The sequence below is a fragment of the Mytilus trossulus genome, chromosome 6 (assembly GCF_036588685.1).
Source record: "Mytilus trossulus isolate FHL-02 chromosome 6, PNRI_Mtr1.1.1.hap1, whole genome shotgun sequence".
NCBI lineage: Eukaryota > Metazoa > Mollusca > Bivalvia > Mytilida > Mytilidae > Mytilus > Mytilus trossulus.
Genome location: NC_086378.1, coordinates 51,706,456 through 51,728,691, shown reverse-complemented (window position 1 = coordinate 51,728,691; position 22,236 = coordinate 51,706,456). Strand labels below are relative to the sequence as shown.

General features: G+C 32.0%; 1 protein-coding gene across 4 annotated transcripts; it reads left to right on the top strand.

Annotated features, from left to right (window-relative positions):
- The first annotated feature begins 805 nt into the window (after window positions 1-805).
- Window positions 806-17,508, top strand: LOC134721497 (protein unc-93 homolog A-like). 4 transcript variants are annotated; one of them, XM_063584552.1, is made up of 8 exons: window positions 806-890; window positions 6,337-6,454; window positions 7,027-7,551; window positions 8,521-8,669; window positions 9,287-9,526; window positions 15,841-15,976; window positions 16,362-16,493; window positions 17,067-17,508. In XM_063584552.1, the coding sequence occupies exons 2-8, from the start codon at window positions 6,352-6,354 to the stop codon at window positions 17,315-17,317; spliced, it is 1,536 nt and encodes a 511-aa protein (XP_063440622.1). In that variant the 5' UTR covers window positions 806-890; window positions 6,337-6,351; the 3' UTR covers window positions 17,318-17,508. The 4 variants fall into 4 exon arrangements, with proteins under 4 accessions (XP_063440622.1, XP_063440625.1, XP_063440623.1 ...); XM_063584553.1 differs by lacking the exon at window positions 806-890 and adding an exon at window positions 5,852-5,957; XM_063584555.1 differs by lacking the exon at window positions 9,287-9,526.
- Window positions 17,509-22,236: the final 4,728 nt, after the last annotated feature.

Here is a 22,236-nt window from a genome sequence, read left to right as displayed (position 1 = left end):
TTCTTTATATTGTTTACGTTTTCCGTTTATTTCCAAATATTAATATTTTCCTGAAAAAAGGAATGCATATTTTATGTTAGTGTGTTATGTCAATCTTGAATTATAATATTTATTATTGTAAGTAAAGAATTAAACTTGCATCTCGTGTTGTTCAATATTTTTTTTATCTGCTTCATAATTAAGATAATAGTAATCTTCCTGTAGGATTCAGATTAACGCAATTTTGGATTCATTGTGAATATAGCAAATAAGCAAATGTATATGCATTTTCCTTTGTACATGTTTCAGACCATACGAGTATTTGGACAGTACGCGTACGGTCTGGACCGTATGGGTTCTTTTTCAAAATACTCATACGCTTAGTTAAGATGTGGGTCAATTTTATTAGATACAATTCACAGGCACTTGTCTCAAAAAAAAATCCTATATACCTTAATATTAAGGTATTGTATATAAGAAAAAAAATCTGAGACAAGTGCCTGTGATGCAATTGTATATGACTGATTATTATAACAGAAATCTCAAACCAATCTAAAAAGTTCAATTGTTAATGAAATAAAAACTTAATATTTTAACTATTTGAAAAAAGTCACGTTAATGTTATCTGTGATCATCTGTTTGAGATTGACATTTTCCCCAACTTCAATTTTTGCTTTTCGGTTAAAAACCTGCCAGTAAGCTCCACTGTTGTTTTTTTAAAGTAAATAAAAAGACGACACATGTGTATATTTGCCAATAAACTTTAAAACCAGTGTCACAAAGTATGCATTAATCAGGTAACCGCTCATGTTTACAAACAATTTAACTTACCTGTATTATCGATATGGGCTATTTATAGAATGTATTCCTGTTGTTTTCACAGGACACGATACCGTTAGCATTTATTTACCGTGAGTACCACTAATCTGAGTAATTAAACTATTAATGTATGATCCTATATGGAAACTGTTTTCAAAACCCCGTACGGAACCTCTGTTTATAAATAAAGAAAATATAGATGCATAGGGTTTATTGCGAAACACATATATATGTTAAACCGGCCGTGAAAATCGTATGTGTAAATCTTGTATTAGTAAAACAATGTAAAATCAACAAAATGAATAATGTAGTGTCCAGAAGTGAACATGTTGTCTTCTTTGATGAACAAATATCTAAAAAATAAAAACATACTGTTTTCAATGGGCAAAAATAAACTTTGTCAACACTATCAACACCATAGGGTGACCGGGAAGTTGTTTATTCAACCAAGATGACAGCGGTCAATTCAAATGAAATGATTATGAGTACTGTATAGTAAGTATGTTTTGACTTATAGTTGTTTGATTGTTCGTTTTTTACTTAACTTCCAAAAGCAAATGTGTAAAAAGAAGACGTGTTTTCATAAAAATGCCCAGGTCAGGAACCTGTAATTCAGTGGTTATCGTTTGTTGCTGTGTTACTGTTACATATTTGTTTTTGTTCATTTAGTTGTACATAAATTAAGCAATTAATCATTACAAATACTGTTATAACAAATTCTATTTTCAACTAAAAGACCTTCATACCTTTCAGTCTAAATTTTCAAAGTAGCAGTACCACTTCTAAATTTGGCATAGGCACTCCTGTATTTAACAAGTATAATTTTCAATAAATAATTTTCTTCACCAAATTCATTTGTGAACAGTCTGTAACGCTCATTTGACATTAAATCAACATACCATTGCTCTTTAAATCTATTGAAACAGATATTCTCAATATTTTTATAACCTGTTTATCAATAATCAAATTATTATTACAAAAATGTTCCATATCAATTTCTTTAAACTTTATGTGTACTCAGTCTATTATTGCATATATATTATTTGCCCATAGAAATTTGTTTTTGTTATATTCTATTATCACACATTTTCGCAAATCTACTATAAGTTCTAAAAATACATGTTCATTGTTTTACAATACATGGCATCCAGCCCATATCACCATAAAGGGCTAAATTAGGGGCTTACTTTCCAACACCCATGAAAAGACGCATTGCCCTATTGTTACAGCATTTATACAAGAGTATTCTTTACTTCCCCATATCGCAGCACCATATTCAATTACAGACATAACAAGAGCGTCAAAAAGCTTAGTAAAAGTAGAAAATTCAAAACCACCATTTGCTTTGCATTTAGCAAACCAGACTGCTGGCTGATTTTGCAACAATTTTCGCCATCTCATTATAATCCAAAAACTCATATAATAATAAACCAAGATACATATATTTTGGTACAATATCTAAATGGTTTCCGTTCAACATAAATTAAAAATTTGTTTGTGTCACAGATTGTGTTCTGAAATGAACAATTTTTTATTTGTCCATATTCACAATTAAGTCATTTACATTACACCATATTCTTTTAAAAAACATCTAATATTCTTTGAAGGATATTTTCATAATAATACTACATCGTGTGCATATAACGATATTCAAATCTTTTCACCATTTACATGAATACTAATACCTAAGCTCTTGATGTCATCAACTAGGTTATTTATGAAAATATTCAATAAAAACGGCGATAATATGCAGCCTTGTTTTAGGCCAGAATTTACTCCAAACCAATCAGTCAAATTGCCATTTATCTTGACACATGATTGAACATTATAATATACAAAATGTAAAGCATTTAACATTTTGGTACTTAAACCTAATGATTCTAATTTACTAAACAACAAATTACGATTAACCCAGGCATATGCTTTTTTTAAATCTACAAATGCACAGAATGTTGAAAGTTTACAAAGTTTTCTTGTTTCAATGATAGTTGTTAAAGGTGATAGATGGTCTGCGACTCTTTCTGAAACCATTCTGTTCGTTATTGAGCACTTCAAGATCGGTAAGTTTTCCGGTCAGACGAGCATTTAGGACGCCACAGTATAGTGTATACGCCACTGGTGCTAGACTTATTCCTGTATGGAACATCGGATCTCTGGGATCTGCCGCGGATGACTTTGGGATCGGTGTAATGATACATTTATTCTACATAGCTGGCACTTTACCGGAATTATAACATATATTGAAAACACGGATAAGAGCTTTCAATGCTGTAGGATTTTTATATAATTCAACTTGAATATCGTCAACGCCAGGAGATTTTCCACATTTTGATATTTTCACTATATTATACACTTCGCTACGGGTAATTTCACCATCTAAAATTTCATCACAAATTATATCACTATTACAATTTTCTATTTTATTACTAGTATCGCTATTTATTATTCAACATTTCTTCAAAATCAAATTTCCATTTATTTTATAACTATATCCTTATCATCACATATCGATCTATCATTTAATTTGATCTCCATTGGAATAGTATTTTGACCGATCCTGCCAATTTTTCTTTCGGGTTGCCTCGCGAATTAATTAATTCCTGTTGCCTTGAATGCCAATATTGACGTTTTGATCTATGGACAAAGATATGACGCAGAATTTTCCCATTTTTTTGTTACTAATACGACATTTATTCCAGTTTTTCTCCGCTTTACAAACATCATTCCACAACATAGTAAGCTCGGAATTTCACCACGTTTTTTTTACATTTTCTAGCTTTGTTGTTAAACGCATTACTTATTCGAATTTCTTTAATTGATAACTTTTAGGACATTTCTGTTTTCAGTACCGATATAAAATTTTCATACATTTTATCGATATTTTGTTGTGAAGCTTCAGATTATTCCAACTGCAATATCACACGATTGATTTATGTTACAATAGAATCACCGATAAGCCAGTTTTTCGGTAAACTTTTAGTATCATATTTAATTTTTGAAACAGTTTGATTTTTGTCTTTTTTTTTAACTGACTTGGTCTTCAATTCGAAAATATAGGCACATATTCCATGTCATAAGCGAATTGTCTGGTACTATTTTACGGAGGTCATATCTACCGGGCTCCCCAAGACTTTGAATGATAGTGGTAGCTCTTGTTACGGTAAAGGATTTAAATGAATCCAACATTTCATATGGGAGAATACAGTAGTCCACTACACTGGAACCGCGTGTTGATACAAAGGTAAAGTCGTTAGTTAAAGTTTTCCGACCATTAAGTATGTGACAATTAACATCAATTAGAAAATCACAAAAAAATGTTCCCATATCCGTTTGTCTGAAAATCGACTATATTGCGTTCTGGTCAGCAATCTATTCATTCGATTAAATCCGAGAAGTCAGAACAACGGCTGTTAAAATCACCACACAGGTAGAACAAATTACCTTGTGGGATTGTGTATATATGTGTCATTAATTTTTCTATAAATTCGTGTACATTGACTGCTCCAGTTGAGTTTTCTGGTGGCAGGTAGACGACGCAAACGTAAAACATATTGGCTTTACAACGTTTATCCCACATTATTCCATCAGTGTTATCATCAACAATTTCAATCTTAAATTGTTGATCAAAGTCATTACGGACCATAAGTCCTACACCACCCGATCCATATTCTTCGCTCGAATAAGTACATTTCGTCTGTTATGTCCGTACCAGCAGTAACCATTCACGTTTACAGAACTAGCACCCATAAGGTGTGTTTCGGCAATACTTAGTATGTGAAGATTGCGTCGCATAATACAAGAACTTAAAAGACTATATTTGTCACTATTTACATTATAATTCCATCCGTTAATGTTCCAAAATCCGCATTCTACCTAATAACCGCCACGCCCATTTTTGTAGTGTTTCCCTCGTCCATTTCCACCTCGTGCGCTGTTGTTTCCCTGTGTATTATAACTTCAATTTTCATATTCTTCATCTATTGGTAGGTGATCTCTTTGTTAGTTTTCTCTACGACGTGGGTTGCTGTCTATTCTGTTGTCACTAAATCTTGAATCTCGAGTTCGGACTCTGCCTCCTTTTATTTCTAGTCTATTTTCGCCAATCGCGTTCACAATATTCCGTAATTTGTTATTCAGAATCCGTTGCGACTTTGACAAATCATTTTCAATAAATATGTCTTTAAAGTTTCGAGAATCCTTCAAATTGCGATTTTTATCCATGACTTTTCTTTTTTCGTTCAACGATTTGAAAACTACAATTACTACACCGTATTTCCCTTCTATGTAACTCTTGTTACGATCTTCAGATACCGCTTTTACGTCTTTTAAATGTAGACCATCTTTAATTTAAGCGTTCACCTTGTTTTATACATTCTATCCGTTGGACTCGGGCACATTCCTAACAATTATCCGTATAGTCTGAAGTTGGTTGCTGTTTCGCCGCGTTTGCATAGGACTTTTCTATATTTTCAAAAAAAGAGGGACGAAAGATACCAAAGGGACAGCCAAATTCATAAATCTGAAACAAACTGACAACGCCATGGCTAGAAATGAAAACGACAAACAGAAAAAAAACAATAGTACACATGACACAACATAGAAAACTAAAGAATTTTAACTTTGTCAGACACAGTTTTTTAATTCTTTTTGGAACTGATGAAATTTTACTATCGATCAATGTCGCTATTGTATTCGGGATTGTTTTCTCAAGATTATCCATTTTTTGTGTAATCATCTGACAAAAACTGTTCATAGATCCCGTTAAACCAACAACTAGGGACTTTAATTCACTAAAATATCTTGAGTTATGTTCATTTCTACAAATAGAATTATCTTTACACTGTATAGATTTTGTTAAGCGTATAATATCTTCATGGTCATCATTAACTAAAAATTTCAACTTTTTCGACGCCCTTCAACAGATTCATTTGATAATCGCCTTTTATTTCGTGATGGTGTTTTATCAGACGTATTATTAACGTTACTCACATTTTTTCCCTGTGTGAATGTCTGCTGTAGTAGTCACTTTAATAGCATTAACGGGTTTTTAACCGATTGTACTTATGTATCTGCCAGTTGAGGATTGAGTGGATCAAGGACTTATACGTCCCTGAGTGGATCAAAACTTAAAATATCCAAATGCTCCATTTCACTCAAAAGTAAGCATTAAAGATTTCAGACAATATATTCCAAATATTTAAATATACATTAAAATGCACTAAAATCGGATTTTAACTGAACATAAAAAGGATTAAGAATGTTAAAAAAAAGTGATATTCAAATGAAAAAAAAATAATGATTCAATTTGGTTCAACATCCAGGTTGTTTGGTTGTAGCAACCCAACTTATTGGTTCTATCCGGGCTCTTTTCTTTTCTAATGTTTCCGTTGAGCTTTGAGAAGAAATCCGCAAGTATCCGAATACAATGATAAAGACAGTTATCTTGCTTACCAATTAAAAAAACACCTGGTATTAGAAGGGAAAAAATCTGATTATTTTCTTTAAGGTTGTATTACACATTAAATTTATATATTGTAGGTATAATAAAATGGTATGGAGAAAGAATATACTGATATAAGTGCACAGTACAAATGTGAACAATGCGGACAATACTTTGATGATTGTGACATTTCAAAAAGACACGAAAATGTTTGTAGTAAGTTGATTTTGCTAAATCATTTTTCTTTTGGTTTTTTTTATATTTGTTTTACCCTCACCTTTGATGGATGAAAATCTAGAAAGGCGCTTCGGATGCATGAAATTTATGAAGTGTATGTAGCACTTGGTCTATACCAAGCCCAGTTTGCAGACTTAAAGTCCCCAAACATGATATCATCATCTCATTAGTCGGTACTGACATGATTAAAAACAAATCTATAAAGTTAAAAGTTACAAAGAACAAAGCAAATATTTGATTTTGATCTTTCGGACGTATGCAATTTATAACCAGTTTTTCTTTCTTTCCTAAAATAATACATTTACACGGAGCGAATACATTAAACACAATCTTTTGAAAAGTGTATATATTTTTCAATGCCTCTTTCTGGAAAATTGAAACTGAATTTAAGAAAAAAATATAGTCTTCTCCAAACATATAAAAATCTTTATGATTATGTTGTAATTTTTTCAGAATAACAATGCAGAATTTTATGTTTTCTTCGATTATTGTTTAAATGTATACATTTAGCTATAATATTGATTTAGTTTTGTTTATTTTTTGGTTTTCAGAGCAGTACCACAATGACATAAATACACAAAGTATCAATCCCGATATCAAAGAAGATATGCTTTCCTCCAAATCTCATATGTCAACTTTCACTTTATCCAAAAACTTAGTGATAATAAGCACCGGATTTTTACTTCTTTTTACATCTTTTAATTCATTATCTAATCTCCAAAGTACGTTAAATAAAGAAGAAGCATTAGGGACGGTTGGATTGTCAGTGATTTATTGCGCCGGTGTTCTTTCTTGTTTATTTCTTCCTTCATTTGTTATTGGAAATCTCGGGTGTAAGTGGACGATAGCTTTATCTATGGTGTGTTATGTAATTTACATGGGAGCTAATTTCCGTGCCTTATGGGGAACAATAGTACCGGCATCAATAATAATTGGCATTGGAGCTTCAACATTGTGGTCGGCTACGAGTACATACTTAACTCAGATAGCGATAAGGTATGCTGAATTGACAAAAAGAACAACTGATGATGTCACAAATACCTTTTTTGGCTTTTTCTTTATGTTTTTCCAGACTAGTGAGTACTTAATATTTTTTATTTAAATAATTTTATTTACAAAAACATGACTGTGTAATACGAAGCATAATTTTATTTTTTTTTCTTTCACACGAAAACTATATATTTATATAAATTTTCATGAGATTTTGGATTGCATAATTGATCAGGTCTTGCTTTGCAATGGTTTCATGCATATTCAGGACAAGAACAAATAAACAATTTACATAGGTTTTGAAAGGGACTAGACCGGGATGAAGCCGAGTGTCAAAGTTGGTCTGCCACTGGAAAATGCTTGAATGCTGGATATAGAGGAAGACATTTTGGCTTTCAACAAGCCACCTTAGCGGGTTGTTGCAATGGTGTTTTTTTTAGCACGCAGGGAGCATGGCACTCTCACTTCACGAGGCACCAGATTTAACGTATGGCACTCTCCCTTCACGAGGCACCAGATTTGACGTATGGCACTCTCCCTTCACGAGGCACCAGATTTGACGTATGGAACACTCCCTTCACGAGGCAACAGATTTGACGTTCTAGTTAATACCAAACGTGGCTGACAATTCATACATCTCATACATGAAACGGTCACTCCGATTTATAAAGATGGTTCTTGCCGGAGTGGGAGAAGTTCAGGGATTGCTAAATTCAATTTTAATAATCCAAAGTTTGGAATACGAGATTTCAAAGTTTTTGATTTTAAAGATTTATTTATTTGAATTTGTTATTTTGATATAATGATATGTAAAAAAAAGATTACTAATACTTCATATTGTATACCTTGATGAAAGCAGGGCTTTTGGAAGTTTCGTGCGACAATTTATACATTAAGTGACGGATTCTTGCCGACAGGTCATCCATATACATGTAAATTACGTTCCAGTACTTCATCTAATGTATATAAAACCACTAGAATATATACATGATATCATTTCGCTTGAGATGTATCAATCACATCTTGACATTATATTGCTGATTTCTCAATTTTAGGTCAGATTTGGGGAAATTTTATTTCATCAACTGTTTTTAAAACAAAATCCAGTAATGATACTCAAATTAATTTGCATCTATGTGGAGCTAATTTCGATCCGAAATTACCAACAAATAGCTCCAATTTGGCCAGACCTAGTGATACAAAGGTAACTGTTTTGATAGCTGCAAGTATGCAAGGCCAAATTAAATTGTATGCATGTGTTTTGAGTGTTGGTATGATCGGAATTTGTCATTATTTTTCATATTTTACCAGGAGTGTACTTTCCGATCATGCTTTCCGATCTTGCATATATACGTTATATAACAATAAGATTTCGAGGTTTAGCTGGCTATAACCAGGTTTTATCCACTATGATCTTTATAAGAAAATGCCTGCACCAAGTCAGGAATATGACAGTTGTTATTCATGCATTCGTTTGATGTTTTTGAGCTTTTGATTTTTTCATTAGATAAGAAAAAAATCCGTTTTGAATTTTCCTCTGAGTTCGGAATTTTTGTTTTTTATTCTACGTTTTGCATCCTTACTTGAATTTTGAAAACTAGTGAAAGCTAACATAAAAAGCATATAAAGCAGACAACGCTTAACACACAGAAATTGCAACAAATATATATATGAATTAACTTGAAATCTCAAGCTTGGTTGAATTGACTTTTTCTATATACTTAACATACATATCGTTGATGCTGTTTATGTCGAGAAAATAATTGTATGTTCACTTTACCTGACCTAGATTAGAATATTTTTTTTATTCATTTTCTACAGGTTTATATGCTTTGTAGTATTTATTTGGGTTGTGCATTCCTGGCGTTTGTTGTCATAGCAACATTTTTGGATAACATAAATCTAGACGTACGCAACAATAATATAAAGAGAAAAATATCACTATCAGTAGTAATGTCTACATTTAGACATTGGTGGAATTCTAGACAACAGAAGATGCTAACCATACTTACTATCTATAGTGGCATTGAAGTAGCTTTTATAACTGGAGATTATACAAAAGTAAGTGCGAACCATACTTACTATCTATAGTGGCATTGAAGTAGCTTTTATAACTGGAGATTATACAAAAGTAAGTGCTAACTAATATACTTACTATCTACAGTGGTATTGAAGTAGCTTTAATCACTGGAGATTATACAAAAGTAAGTGCTAACTAATATACTTACTATCTATAGTGGCATTGAAGTAGCTTTTATAACTGGAGATTATACAAAAGTAAGTGCTAACTAATATACTTACTATCTACAGTGGCATTGAAGTAGCTTTTATAACTGGAGATTATACAAAAGTAAGTGCTAACTAATATACTTACTATCTACAGTGGCATTGAAGTAGCTTTTATAACTGGAGATTATACAAAAGTAAGTGCTAACTAATATACTTACTATCTACAGTGGCATTGAAGTAGCTTTTATCACTGGAGATTATACAAAAGTAAGTGCTAACTAATATACCTACTATCTATAGTGGCATTGAAGTAGCTTTTATAATTGGAGATTATACAAAAGTAAGTGCTAACTAATATACTTACTATCTACAGTGGCATTGAAGTAGCTTTTATCACTGGAGATTATACAAAAGTAAGTGCTAACTAATATACTTACTATCTACAGTGGCATTGAAGTAGCTTTTATCACTGGAGATTATACAAAAGTAAGTGCTAACTAATATACTTACTATCTATAGTGGCATTGAAGTAGCTTTTATAACTGGAGATTATACAAAAGTAAGTGCTAACCATACTTACTATCTATAGTGGCATTGAAGTAGCTTTTATAACTGGAGATTATACAAAAGTAAGTGCTAACTAATATACTTACTATCTATAGTGGCATTGGAGTAGCTTTTATAACTGGAGATTATACAAAAGTAAGTGCTAACCACACTTACTATCTATAGTGGCATTGAAGTAGCTTTTATAACTGGAGATTATACAAAAGTAAGTGCTAACTAATATACTTACTATCTACAGTGGCATTGAAGTAGCTTTTATAACTGGAGATTATACAAAAGTAAGTGCTAACTAATATACTTACTATCTACAGTGGCATTGAAGTAGCTTTTATCACTGGAGATTATACAAAAGTAAGTGCTAACTAATATACTTACTATCTACAGTGGCATTGACGTAGCTTTTATCACTGGAGATTATACAAAAGTAAGTGCTAACTAATATACTTACTATCTATAGTGGCATTGAAGTAGCTTTTATAACTGGAGATTATACAAAAGTAAGTGCTAACCATACTTACTATCTATAGTGGCATTGAAGTAGCTTTTATAACTGGAGATTATACAAAAGTAAGTGCTAACTAATATACTTACTATCTATAGTGGCATTGGAGTAGCTTTTATAACTGGAGATTATACGAAAGTAATTGCTAACCACACTTACTATCTATAGTGGCATTGAAGTAGCTTTTATAACTGGAGATTATACAAAAGTAAGTGCTAACTAATATACTTACTATCTATAGTGGCATTGAAGTAGCTTTTATAACTGGAGATTATACAAAAGTAAGTGCTAACTAATATACTTACTATCTATAGTGGCATTGAAGTAGCTTTTATAACTGGAGATTATACAAAAGTAAGTGCTAACTAATATACTTACTATCTACAGTGGCATTGAAGTAGCTTTTATAACTGGAGATTATACAAAAGTAAGTCCTAACTAATATACTTACTATCTACAGTGGCATTGAAGTAGCTTTTATAACTGGAGATTATACAAAAGTAAGTGCTAACTAATATACTTACTATCTACAGTGGCATTGAAGTAGCTTTTATCACTGGAGATTATACAAAAGTAAGTGCTAACTAATATACTTACTATCTATAGTGGCATTGAAGTAGCTTTTATAACTGGGGATTATACAAAAGTAAGTGCTAACTTATATACTTACTATCTACAGTGGCATTGAAGTAGCTTTTATCACTGGAGATTATACAAAAGTAAGTGCTAACTAATATACTTACTATCTACAGTGGCATTGAAGTAGCTTTTATCACTGGAGATTATACAAAAGTAAGTGCTAACTAATATACTTACTATCTATAGTGGCATTGAAGTAGCTTTTATAACTGGAGATTATACAAAAGTAAGTGCTAACCATACTTACTATCTATAGTGGCATTGAAGTAGCTTTTATAACTGGAGATTATACAAAAGTAAGTGCTAACTAATATACTTACTATCTATAGTGGCATTGGAGTAGCTTTTATAACTGGAGATTATACGAAAGTAAGTGCTAACCACACTTACTATCTATAGTGGCATTGAAGTAGCTTTTATAACTGGAGATTATACAAAAGTAAGTGCTAACTAATATACTTACTATCTACAGTGGCATTGAAGTAGCTTTTATAACTGGAGATTATACAAAAGTAAGTGCTAACTAATATACTTACTATCTACAGTGGCATTGAAGTAGCTTTTATCACTGGAGATTATACAAAAGTAAGTGCTAACCAATATACTTACTATCTATAGTGGCATTGAAGTAGCTTTTATAACTGGGGATTATACAAAAGTAAGTGCTAACTTATATACTTACTATCTACAGTGGCATTGATGTAGCTTTTATCACTGGAGATTATACAAAAGTAAGTGCTAACTAATATACTTACTATCTACAGTGGCATTGAAGTAGCTTTTATCACTGGAGATTATACAAAAGTAAGTGCTAACTAATATACTTACTATCTATAGTGGCATTGAAGTAGCTTTTATAACTGGAGATTATACAAAAGTAAGTGCTAACCATACTTACTATCTATAGTGGCATTGAAGTAGCTTTTATAACTGGAGATTATACAAAAGTAAGTGCTAACTAATATACTTACTATCTATAGTGGCATTGGAGTAGCTTTTATAACTGGAGATTATACGAAAGTAAGTGCTAACCACACTTACTATCTATAGTGGCATTGAAGTAGCTTTTATAACTGGAGATTATACAAAAGTAAGTGCTAACTAATATACTTACTATCTACAGTGGCATTGAAGTAGCTTTTATAACTGGAGATTATACAAAAGTAAGTGCTAACTAATATACTTACTATCTACAGTGGCATTGAAGTAGCTTTTATCACTGGAGATTATACAAAAGTAAGTGCTAACTAATATACTTACTATCTACAGTGGCATTGAAGTAGCTTTTATCACTGGAGATTATACAAAAGTAAGTGCTAACTAATATACTTACTATCTATAGTGGCATTGAAGTAGCTTTTATAACTGGAGATTATACAAAAGTAAGTGCTAACCATACTTACTATCTATAGTGGCATTGAAGTAGCTTTTATAACTGGAGATTATACAAAAGTAAGTGCTAACTAATATACTTACTATCTATAGTGGCATTGGAGTAGTTTTTATAACTGGAGATTATACGAAAGTAAGTGCTAACCACACTTACTATCTATAGTGGCATTGAAGTAGCTTTTATAACTGGAGATTATACAAAAGTAAGTGCTAACTAATATACTTACTATCTATAGTGGCATTGAAGTAGCTTTTATAACTGGAGATTATACAAAAGTAAGTGCTAACTAATATACTTACTATCTATAGTGGCATTGAAGTAGCTTTTATAACTGGAGATTATACGAAAGTAAGTGCTAACCATACTTACTATCTATAGTGGCATTGGAGTAGCTTTTATAACTGGAGATTATACAAAAGTAAGTGCTAACTATACTTACTATCTATAGTGGCATTGGAGTAGCTTTTATAACTGGAGATTATACGAAAGTAAGTGCTAACCATACTTACTATCTATAGTGGCCTTGAAGTAGCTTTTATAACTGGAGATTATACAAAAGTAAGTGCTAACCATACTAACTTTCTATAGTGGCATTGAAGTAGCTTTTATAACTGGAGATTATACAAAAGTAAGTGCTAACTATACTTACTATCTATAGTGGCATTGAAGTAGCTTTTATAACTGGAGATTATATAAAAGTAAGTGCTAACCATACTTACTATCTATAGTGGCATTGGAGTAGTTTTTATAACTGGAGATTATACGAAAGTAAGTGCTAACTATACTTACTATCTACAGTGGCATTGAAGTAGCCTTTATAACTGGAGATTATACAAAAGTAAGTGCTAACCATACAGACTATCTATAGTGGCATTGAAGTAGCTTTTATAACTGGAGATTATACAAAAGTAAGTGCTAACCATACTTACTATCTATAGTGGCATTGAAGTAGCTTTTATAACTGGAGATTATACGAAAGTAAGTGCTAACCATACTTACTATCTATAGTGGCATTGGAGTAGCTTTTATAACTGGAGATTATACGAAAGTAAGTGCTAACCATACTTACTATCTATAGTGGCATTGAAGTAGCTTTTATAACTGGAGATTATACAAAAGTAAGTGCTAACCATACTTACTATCCATAGTGGCATTGGAGTAGCTTTTATAACTGGAGATTATACAAAAGTAAGTGCTAACCATACTTACTATCTATAGTGGCATTGAAGTAGCTTTTATAACTGGAGATTATACTAAAGTAAGTGCTAACCATACTTACTATACAATGTATATAGTGGCATTGAAGTAGCTTTTATAACTGGAGATTATACAAAAGTAAGTGCTAAGTTAAACCATACTTACTATCTATAGTGGCATTGGAATAGCTTTTATAACTAGAGATTATACAAAAGTAAGTGCTAACCATACTTACTATACAATTTATATGGTGGCATTGAAGTAGCTTTTATAACTGGAGATTATACAAAAGTAAGAGCTAACCATACTTACTATCTATAGTGGCATTAAAGTAGCTTTTATGACTGGAGATTATACAAAAGTAAGTGCTAACCATACTTACTATCTATAGTGGCATTAAAGTAGCTTTTATAACTGGAGATTATACAAAAGTAAGTGCTAACCATACTTACTATCTATAGTGGCATTGGAGTAGTTTTTATAACTGGAGATTATACGAAAGTAAGTGCTAACTATACTTACTATCTATAGTGGTATTGGAGTAGTTTTTATAACTGGAGATTATACAAAAGTAAGTGCTAACTATACTTACTATCTATAGTGGCATTGAAATAACTTTTATAACTGGAGATTATACAAAAGTAAGTGCTAACTAATATACTTACTATCTATAGTGGCATTGAAGTAGCTTTTATAACTGGAGATTATACGAAAGTAAGTGCTAACCATACTTACTATCTATAGTGGCATTGAAGGAGCTTTTATAACTGGAGATTATACAAAAGTAAGTTACTTTACCTTTACTTTATACTAACATAGGGTATCCTGCTTCTGTTGCAAGGGAACGGTTATGTCAAAATACTATTTAAGTCCCATTTCAATTTGGGGTCCTTATGTTGGTCCACGTTTTATTCGTTTCGATTTCTTTCAAAAACAGCTAGTGTAAAGCTGAAGCTTGCATAACAACTGTTTCTTAACCTCAAACACATACAGCTGATAGTTATAGACATTGTCTGGTTATGTCTTGATAGTTATAGGTAGATGTGATATGAGTGCCAATGAGACAGGTCTAGGCTCACACCGAACAGCAAGCTATAAAGATCTCCATACATTACTAATGTTAAACTATTCAAACGTGGGAAAACAAGCGGTTAAATCTATATAAAAAACGAGAATGTACTAAATAGATTATCACGAAGATTGAAAGTTTATCACTTTTTTCATTGTGAACATGTAAAATAAATCTTCCAATTCATTATGTGATTATAATGCACAGCCGTACACGGGGCACAGAAAGAGGACGATTTTTCACTAACTAAAGATGGGCAAAGTTTTGTATCACAGTTTTTGACTTAACAGTAAAAAAATATTTATAAGTCACTAATGTTCTGTATCTCAATTCAAATTGCTATAATCATGTTCAACTTATCATTTAATTTTTTGCAAAGAAATCTGTTTGGGAATTAAAAGCCTTTTATTTTTTACTTTCCTGATCAAAGGTTTCTTGAAAACAAGTTTAATAGAAAAAAAATAAGGCGATGTGTTATGATGGCCGATGACGTGACAGACAACTACATATATATCCACCAAAAATCAAATGAAGTGGATGTAAGCCATTATAGGCAACCATACGGCCTTACACAAACAGTTGAACAGGATATATTTTTTCATGAAGTCTTATAAAAAATGTTCAAACGAACTCTCTGAATCAACCAAATGAAATGTGTTTATATTTTTATGGCCGTCAAACCAATTATTAACAATGTGATCTACCGTCACGTTTAATTATGATGTCATTGATGATAATGTTATTGATGAAATCGTACTTGTATTTTTTTTAATTTCTAGTCATACGTTAGCTGTGCATTGGGTATACAGAATATAGGCAAAGTGATGATTTGTTTTGGAGCCGTAAATGCTGTATGTTCGTTTGTATTTGGACGCCTAGTACGAACCACAGGACATACTCCATTGTTTGTTCTCGGTAAGAAACAGATTATATACTGTGTTTCATTTCAACATAAATTATAAAAGATTGAACTGAAAATAATTTATTTAGTATTATTTACATATTATGTTCTAAAAATATATCCAAATGTAATATATCCAAATGTAAATAGGCTTGAATCATGTCTGAAATGGAAGCATTATTTTGTTATTTATAGCTTAAATAATGATAAAAATTAAAGAAGCAATTGTATGTCAATGAATTAAGTTCAACATAGATAATTATAAACATAATTTTGACTCACTTGTAATGTTGCAAAAAAAAATCAATGATGCTTGGGGCCAAAATATTTGAAAAACCAAACACAAACGTTGAAGAGCTGATAAAATTTTGCAAATTCCATGTTTAAACTTTGCTTTAGCTTTCATAACCCATGGAACCACTCAGATAGCACTACTTTTCTGGAAACCACATCCTGACCATTATGTATGGTTTTATGTATTCGCAGCCTTCTGGGCTATTGGAGATGCTGTAATGCAGTCACAATTAAATGGTAAGTTATGAAAAAAAATGGTAGAAGGTATCATTAGGTGAATTAGAAACCATAAGTCAAAGAAATAGATGAATATAGTTTACAAAACTCAAACAAAAACATTGGGTATCTCGAACCAGGGTGAATTCCGGTACTAATGGAGGGTCAAAAGTTCTTGCTCCGGTAGTAAAATTCGCTGTACAACCCATGTTAATGAATATGAATTTCGACCCCGGTCTGGATCGTCACTGGGACATAGTCTCTGTCCATCATTTGGTCCAGAGATTGTTTGGGCAATAGATACCTGGTAGAGTTATTTGTCATAACAATAGTATTCTCTTTATAATATAATGAACAATATTTAGTTTCTTTTTACAACTGCCGTGAGAGTTTGCTTTTGCATCTTTCAACCATTACAAATCCTTGTTTCAACATAGTTATAGTATTCATTCCTAATCAGCTAATAGCAGGTGAATCATTTCGAAATGAATAAAGTTTATAAATATGCACATAATCAGTCTGATTCTTTTCTTGTATTGGGAAAACATAACACAGAATGCATAAAATGATACAAAATTTCGTTTTGAATTTCAGCGTTTTATGGTTATCTATTTCACAAAGACAAAGTAGCTGCCTTTTCTAACAGGGGATTGTGGGAATCAGTAGGTTTTATTATAGCTTTTGCTTGGAGTGGGTTCTTAGTCACCTATGTTAAACTAGGACTGTGTTTAGGATTTTTGATCTGTGGGATGACACTTTATATACTGGTGGATGTTCAAGACAGACAACAGAGGAAACAAGTTACAATTGATGAGGACATAATAGCATTACTCAATACCGATTAAGTTCGGCATTAAATATTCAAAAAATAAACTTTTTAAGGTTATCCTTTTCTTGACCTCTAGATCTGTAAACATAAATAAGCTGTGAAAATAAAAACAAAACAATATATATTGTCCCTAATATCTTACAGGCAAAATGATCCACGTTCTAATATATGTTGTTGCTTCTGTGTTTGACTCATAGGCAAGAATTTATTGTGTTTTCTTCAGTTTTGAAAAACAGAAAAAATATAAACAACTTGCTAATACATTTGTTTTGTAGATTTATTATAGCATCAAGTTATTAGTGTTCTGAATAGTCTTTACTTACGAAGCCCCTCTTAACACAGATATGTTCCTAAAATGTTGTAGATCATTTATTTCTAAACTTCTTGAGGACTAAACTTATACACAAAAGACATTTTCAGCAAAACCTTTAGACATATAAAAAAAAAATAAGTCGTCAACAATCCAGATTGTTCTATTAACCTAAATGTAATCCATCCATCTCCAGTTACTTCAAAGTTAAGATCACTTAGCTCTTCTGTTACTTTAAAGTCATAAGAAACGAGTGACCGGTGCAAAATAATGTTTTCCCAATTCTTGAACCAATGCATACAAACATCACAAACTTAGTCTTCTGTGCACGAATTTATCATTTTTTTCGTTTAAATATCGTATATAATCATCATTTTTTTTTCAATCGGTTAGTGCTGTTGTGAAAATATGGCAGGTAATTAAAGTTCGTGTTTTGAAGCCGAAGTTTAACGATTGTCACCTGTTTGTCAACAATCGACAAAAAAATCAATTTTTTTGAATTAAAATTTAGTTTTGTTAATTAAATACTCACCTTCATAAATAGATATCAGTCCACTCGCTGCATTATTCAACCGGAAAACAGCCAGAAAAAGAACCATGACCCCGTGACACCCTCTCCCACCTGACAACTGTGCTTCCTAAACCTTCATCATTTTTTCCGGTTCAACAACGCATGCTGCACGTTTTTTTGGAGGAGGAAAAAGTTTATTATTTCGCAAAGAGTTTAACAAGTTGATAATTTATATATATATAGAAATTTATATTAATATTTTTGTTAATAATTATAGTATATTTGGATAATTTTATAATAATTTGATCTGAATATTATAAATAAAATTCCAGCTTAGGCTACCCAAGAGGTAAGTGACAGTCAAATACACACTTCCAATGGTAATATGTTGTCCCCTTGGCGTTCAGCCACCCATTCGGATGACTTTTGGGATAGAAGTTTGGAATTTATTCCAGGTGTTTCTGGTGTCGGTATGGAACAGGACTCAGAACCTGTTCCTGTCAGGACTTTGCCTTTCACTCCTGATGCTAGTCAGTTGAGGCTATCTAGGCCTAGCAGGGTATCACATACCGTAACTAGGCCTGCAGAGATACCAACGGTTGAATAATGCAGCGATTGGACTGATACCTAAATTTATGAAGGTGAGGTATTTAATGTAATAAAATCAACAAAAAGCATGGAAAATTGATCACGTGTTCAACATGTAAATTCAGATAATAGTTTATTTCAAGAATATCCATGCGTATTGCGATCCCCGAATTTTTACGAGATGGGTCACTTTGCATACGGAAAATATGTCGGGAGAATTAAAATAAAGTAAACTTCTTCTAAATATGAATAAATTAAAGAATTTTCTTCAAAAAAAAAGTATATGTTCAAAAGTTTTATAATGAACACTATCCATTGAGGTATAGAAAAACATATGCATTATTTTTTTTTAATTTGAGGTTTCTTATGACTTTAACATTCTCATTGTTATCTTCATACTAAAATTAATGACATATAAGACAACTTCTTGCATTTGTCTGCAGATACCTGATGTAGTTGGCGATTGTTGGTGTGGTTCAATGGTTGAACTTCATAAATGTTTCTCATTTTTTTTAAATTTATATAGATAAGAATGTTTGTTTTCCCATTTGAATGATTTAACACTATAATTTTTAGAGCCCTTTATAGCTTATGGTCAGTGTGATCCAATGCCCTGTGCTGTAGGCCTTCCCTTGACCTATAATGATTTACCTTTACAAATTATGACTTGGATGGAAAGTTAGCTATCATACCACATCTTCTTATATCTATTTATTTCCTCTTGTTAATTTTCCTTACCTTTATGGAGATATTCCATTGACTTCCATGATAGTATGGTATGTACATTTCTCATTTGGTTTGATATGCATTTTTATAATGATAAAAGTAATCATTTAAAAAAAAGAATATGTACAACTTCTGATATTACAGCTTACATTGCATGCATTTATTGTCTATTCTTCTGTGTAGCACCAACTACAATTTATCTCTTGTTAGAAACATTTTTTTTTTAAATAATTGTTTAATTCTTAATTTCTAAAAAATACTTCTTTATGAAAGGAAGTGAAAATAAGCAAAATATCAGGGAAACAAAATAATAACAGATTTTTAAGAAAGAAAAAAAATTCTTTGTCTGGAATGTTTTAAAATATCTGATAGTTTGTTAACTTTGTTTTTGATTTCTTGATAAAAAGAAACAAAACAAGACACACCTACCCACCCTACACAAAAAATAAATGGTTTGTGGAAAGAAAGTAAAAAGTATTCAACTGATTGAGATTAAATTTGGAGGGTGCTCATGCACCTGTTGTAATATCAGAAACCATATGCAGATGTTGTCCAAACTCATTATATGTCTTGACCTTTCATGTTTGGTGTTGTTGGTAGATATAGGAAAATGTGGTATGAATGCCAATGAGACAACTCTCTATCCAAGTCACAATTTATAAAAGTAAACCATTATAGGTCAAGATATGGTCATCAACACAGAGCCTTGGCTCAAATCAAACAGCAAGCTATAAAGGGACCCAAACTTACTAGTGTGAGGGGAAAATTAAAAAAAAATCATTAACAGCAACATATGATATAGATATATTGGCTTATTGTCTAATACCATAAATTAACTTCCAAATGTCTTTCTCTTTTTGTTATGTACATGTAGGTTTGCGTTACATTGATGAAGGTAATATTGTTAAGACCTTATGTACATTGTTTGTTGACTTCTAGATGCCTCTTTTTTAATTGTTTTTTGGTCACATGATGCATTTTAATTTCCTTTTATTCCCACTTAAGATATTGAGAGAACTGCATGAATGGGATTAAATTGTGCAAAACCAACTGATTTTTTTTCATGCATTGGTACAATTGTGGGTTCATCTACCAGATAAAGTGGATAAAAGGTACAATGACAATGTCAAAATCTGCTTTACTTAACACTCTAAAGTGACTGAAAAAACAAGCAGCTAATAGTTATTGCATATATGAGAAGATAAAATTTAGAATGGAAATGGGGAATGTGTCAAAGAGACAACATCCCAACCATAGAAAACAACAGCAGAAAGTCATCAACAGGTATATTAATGGGATATCATATATTGGATATAAATTTTAGTTTATGTTCTTGGTAAGGGCAGAGACATATACTATAATTGTATTATATATCTCTGGTTAAGGCTAGGCTTATATATGCAGACTTTGTTAAAAAAAAAAAAACAACATCAAATATCCATGAAAACCCCAAATTTGTTCAATCCACCAAAAATTGGTACCCATCAAAATAATTGAATACACAGGAAACTCTGAAACACATTTCAGCCAGACTTTAAGCAGGTAACAAAACTGAGGGAAAGAAGCTATCCTACACAGATACAATATTCTCAGTCCGAGCAAATTAGTCATTGCTCTTTCTTGTAAATGCCATTATGGTTGGCAGAGAAGCAGCTAAATATAACCATACCTATGACTTGCAACACTTTTTATAAATCGAGACCACTAGTGATGTATTTCTTCTTTATGCAAGCCACAAAGTTTGTCAGCACAATAAAAACAAATAATGCTCCCATTTATGTTTTCATAGGCCACTTGCAGAAAAAGTGGTCAATGTGGATGTTTTATGGTAGTATTTTCTTTTAATAGTATAGAAGGGGGGGCATCAGTGTCCAAGTGTTCTAAATAATCACTAGCTAGTCAACACTCAGGTTATGAGTTCAAACCCTACTTGTGTGGTTGCACTCAACTCCAATCTTAATCGACTAGGATTGTCAGTTTTCCTATCAAAGGACAGTGGTTTTCTCTGGCTTCCTCCACCCATTAAAACTGACTGCCACAATATAGCCCGAAAGCAACAACAATCAAACAATCAATTAAAGTAAGAGCCACTATGACAGATCAGGAGAAGATTAAGGTCTTCCCCCTAAAATCCAGAAAGAAAACTAGAGGCTCTAAAGAGCCTGTGTCGCTCACCTTGGTCTATGTGAATATTAAACAAAGGACACGGATGGATTCGACATGATTAAATTGTGTTTCGGTGATGGTGATGTGTTTGTACATCTTACTTTACTGAACATTCTTGCTGCTTACAATTATCTCTATCAATAATAAACTTGGCCAAGTAGTAAAAGTGTAAAATTTTATGAAAATATGCAAAATTTCCTGAAAATCACCAATTCAGGGGCAGCAAACTAACAACGGGTTGTCTGATTTATCTGAAAATTTCAGGGCAGATAGATGTTGACCTGATGTCAGATTTGCTCTAAATGCTTTGGTTTTTGAGATATAAGCCAAAAACTGCATTTTACCGCTATGTTCTATTTTTAGCCATGGCAGCCATCTTGGTTGCGATCCTACATTCCGTCGTCGGCGGCGGCGTCCACAAATATTCACTCTGTGGTTAAAGTTTTTGAAATTTTAATAACTTTCTTAAACTATACTGGATTTCTACCAAACTTGGACAGAAGCTTGTTTATGATCATAAGATAGTATACAGAAGTAAATTTGGTAAAAATAAAATTCCATTTTTTCGGTATTTTACTTTTAAATGGACTTAGTTTTTTCTGCGGGGAAACATTACATTCACTCTGTGGTTAAA

Bases quoted from the DNA above. Each gene is read 5' to 3' on its own strand.
- LOC134721497 (XM_063584552.1), top strand. From the start codon at position 6,352: ATGGAGAAAGAATATACTGATATAAGTGCACAGTACAAATGTGAACAA. The intron at 6,455-7,026 runs GTAAGTTGATTT...TTTGGTTTTCAG, and splicing joins AAGACACGAAAATGTTTGTA to AGCAGTACCACAATGACATA. The intron at 15,977-16,361 runs GTAAGAAACAGA...ACTTTGCTTTAG, and splicing joins TACTCCATTGTTTGTTCTCG to CTTTCATAACCCATGGAACC.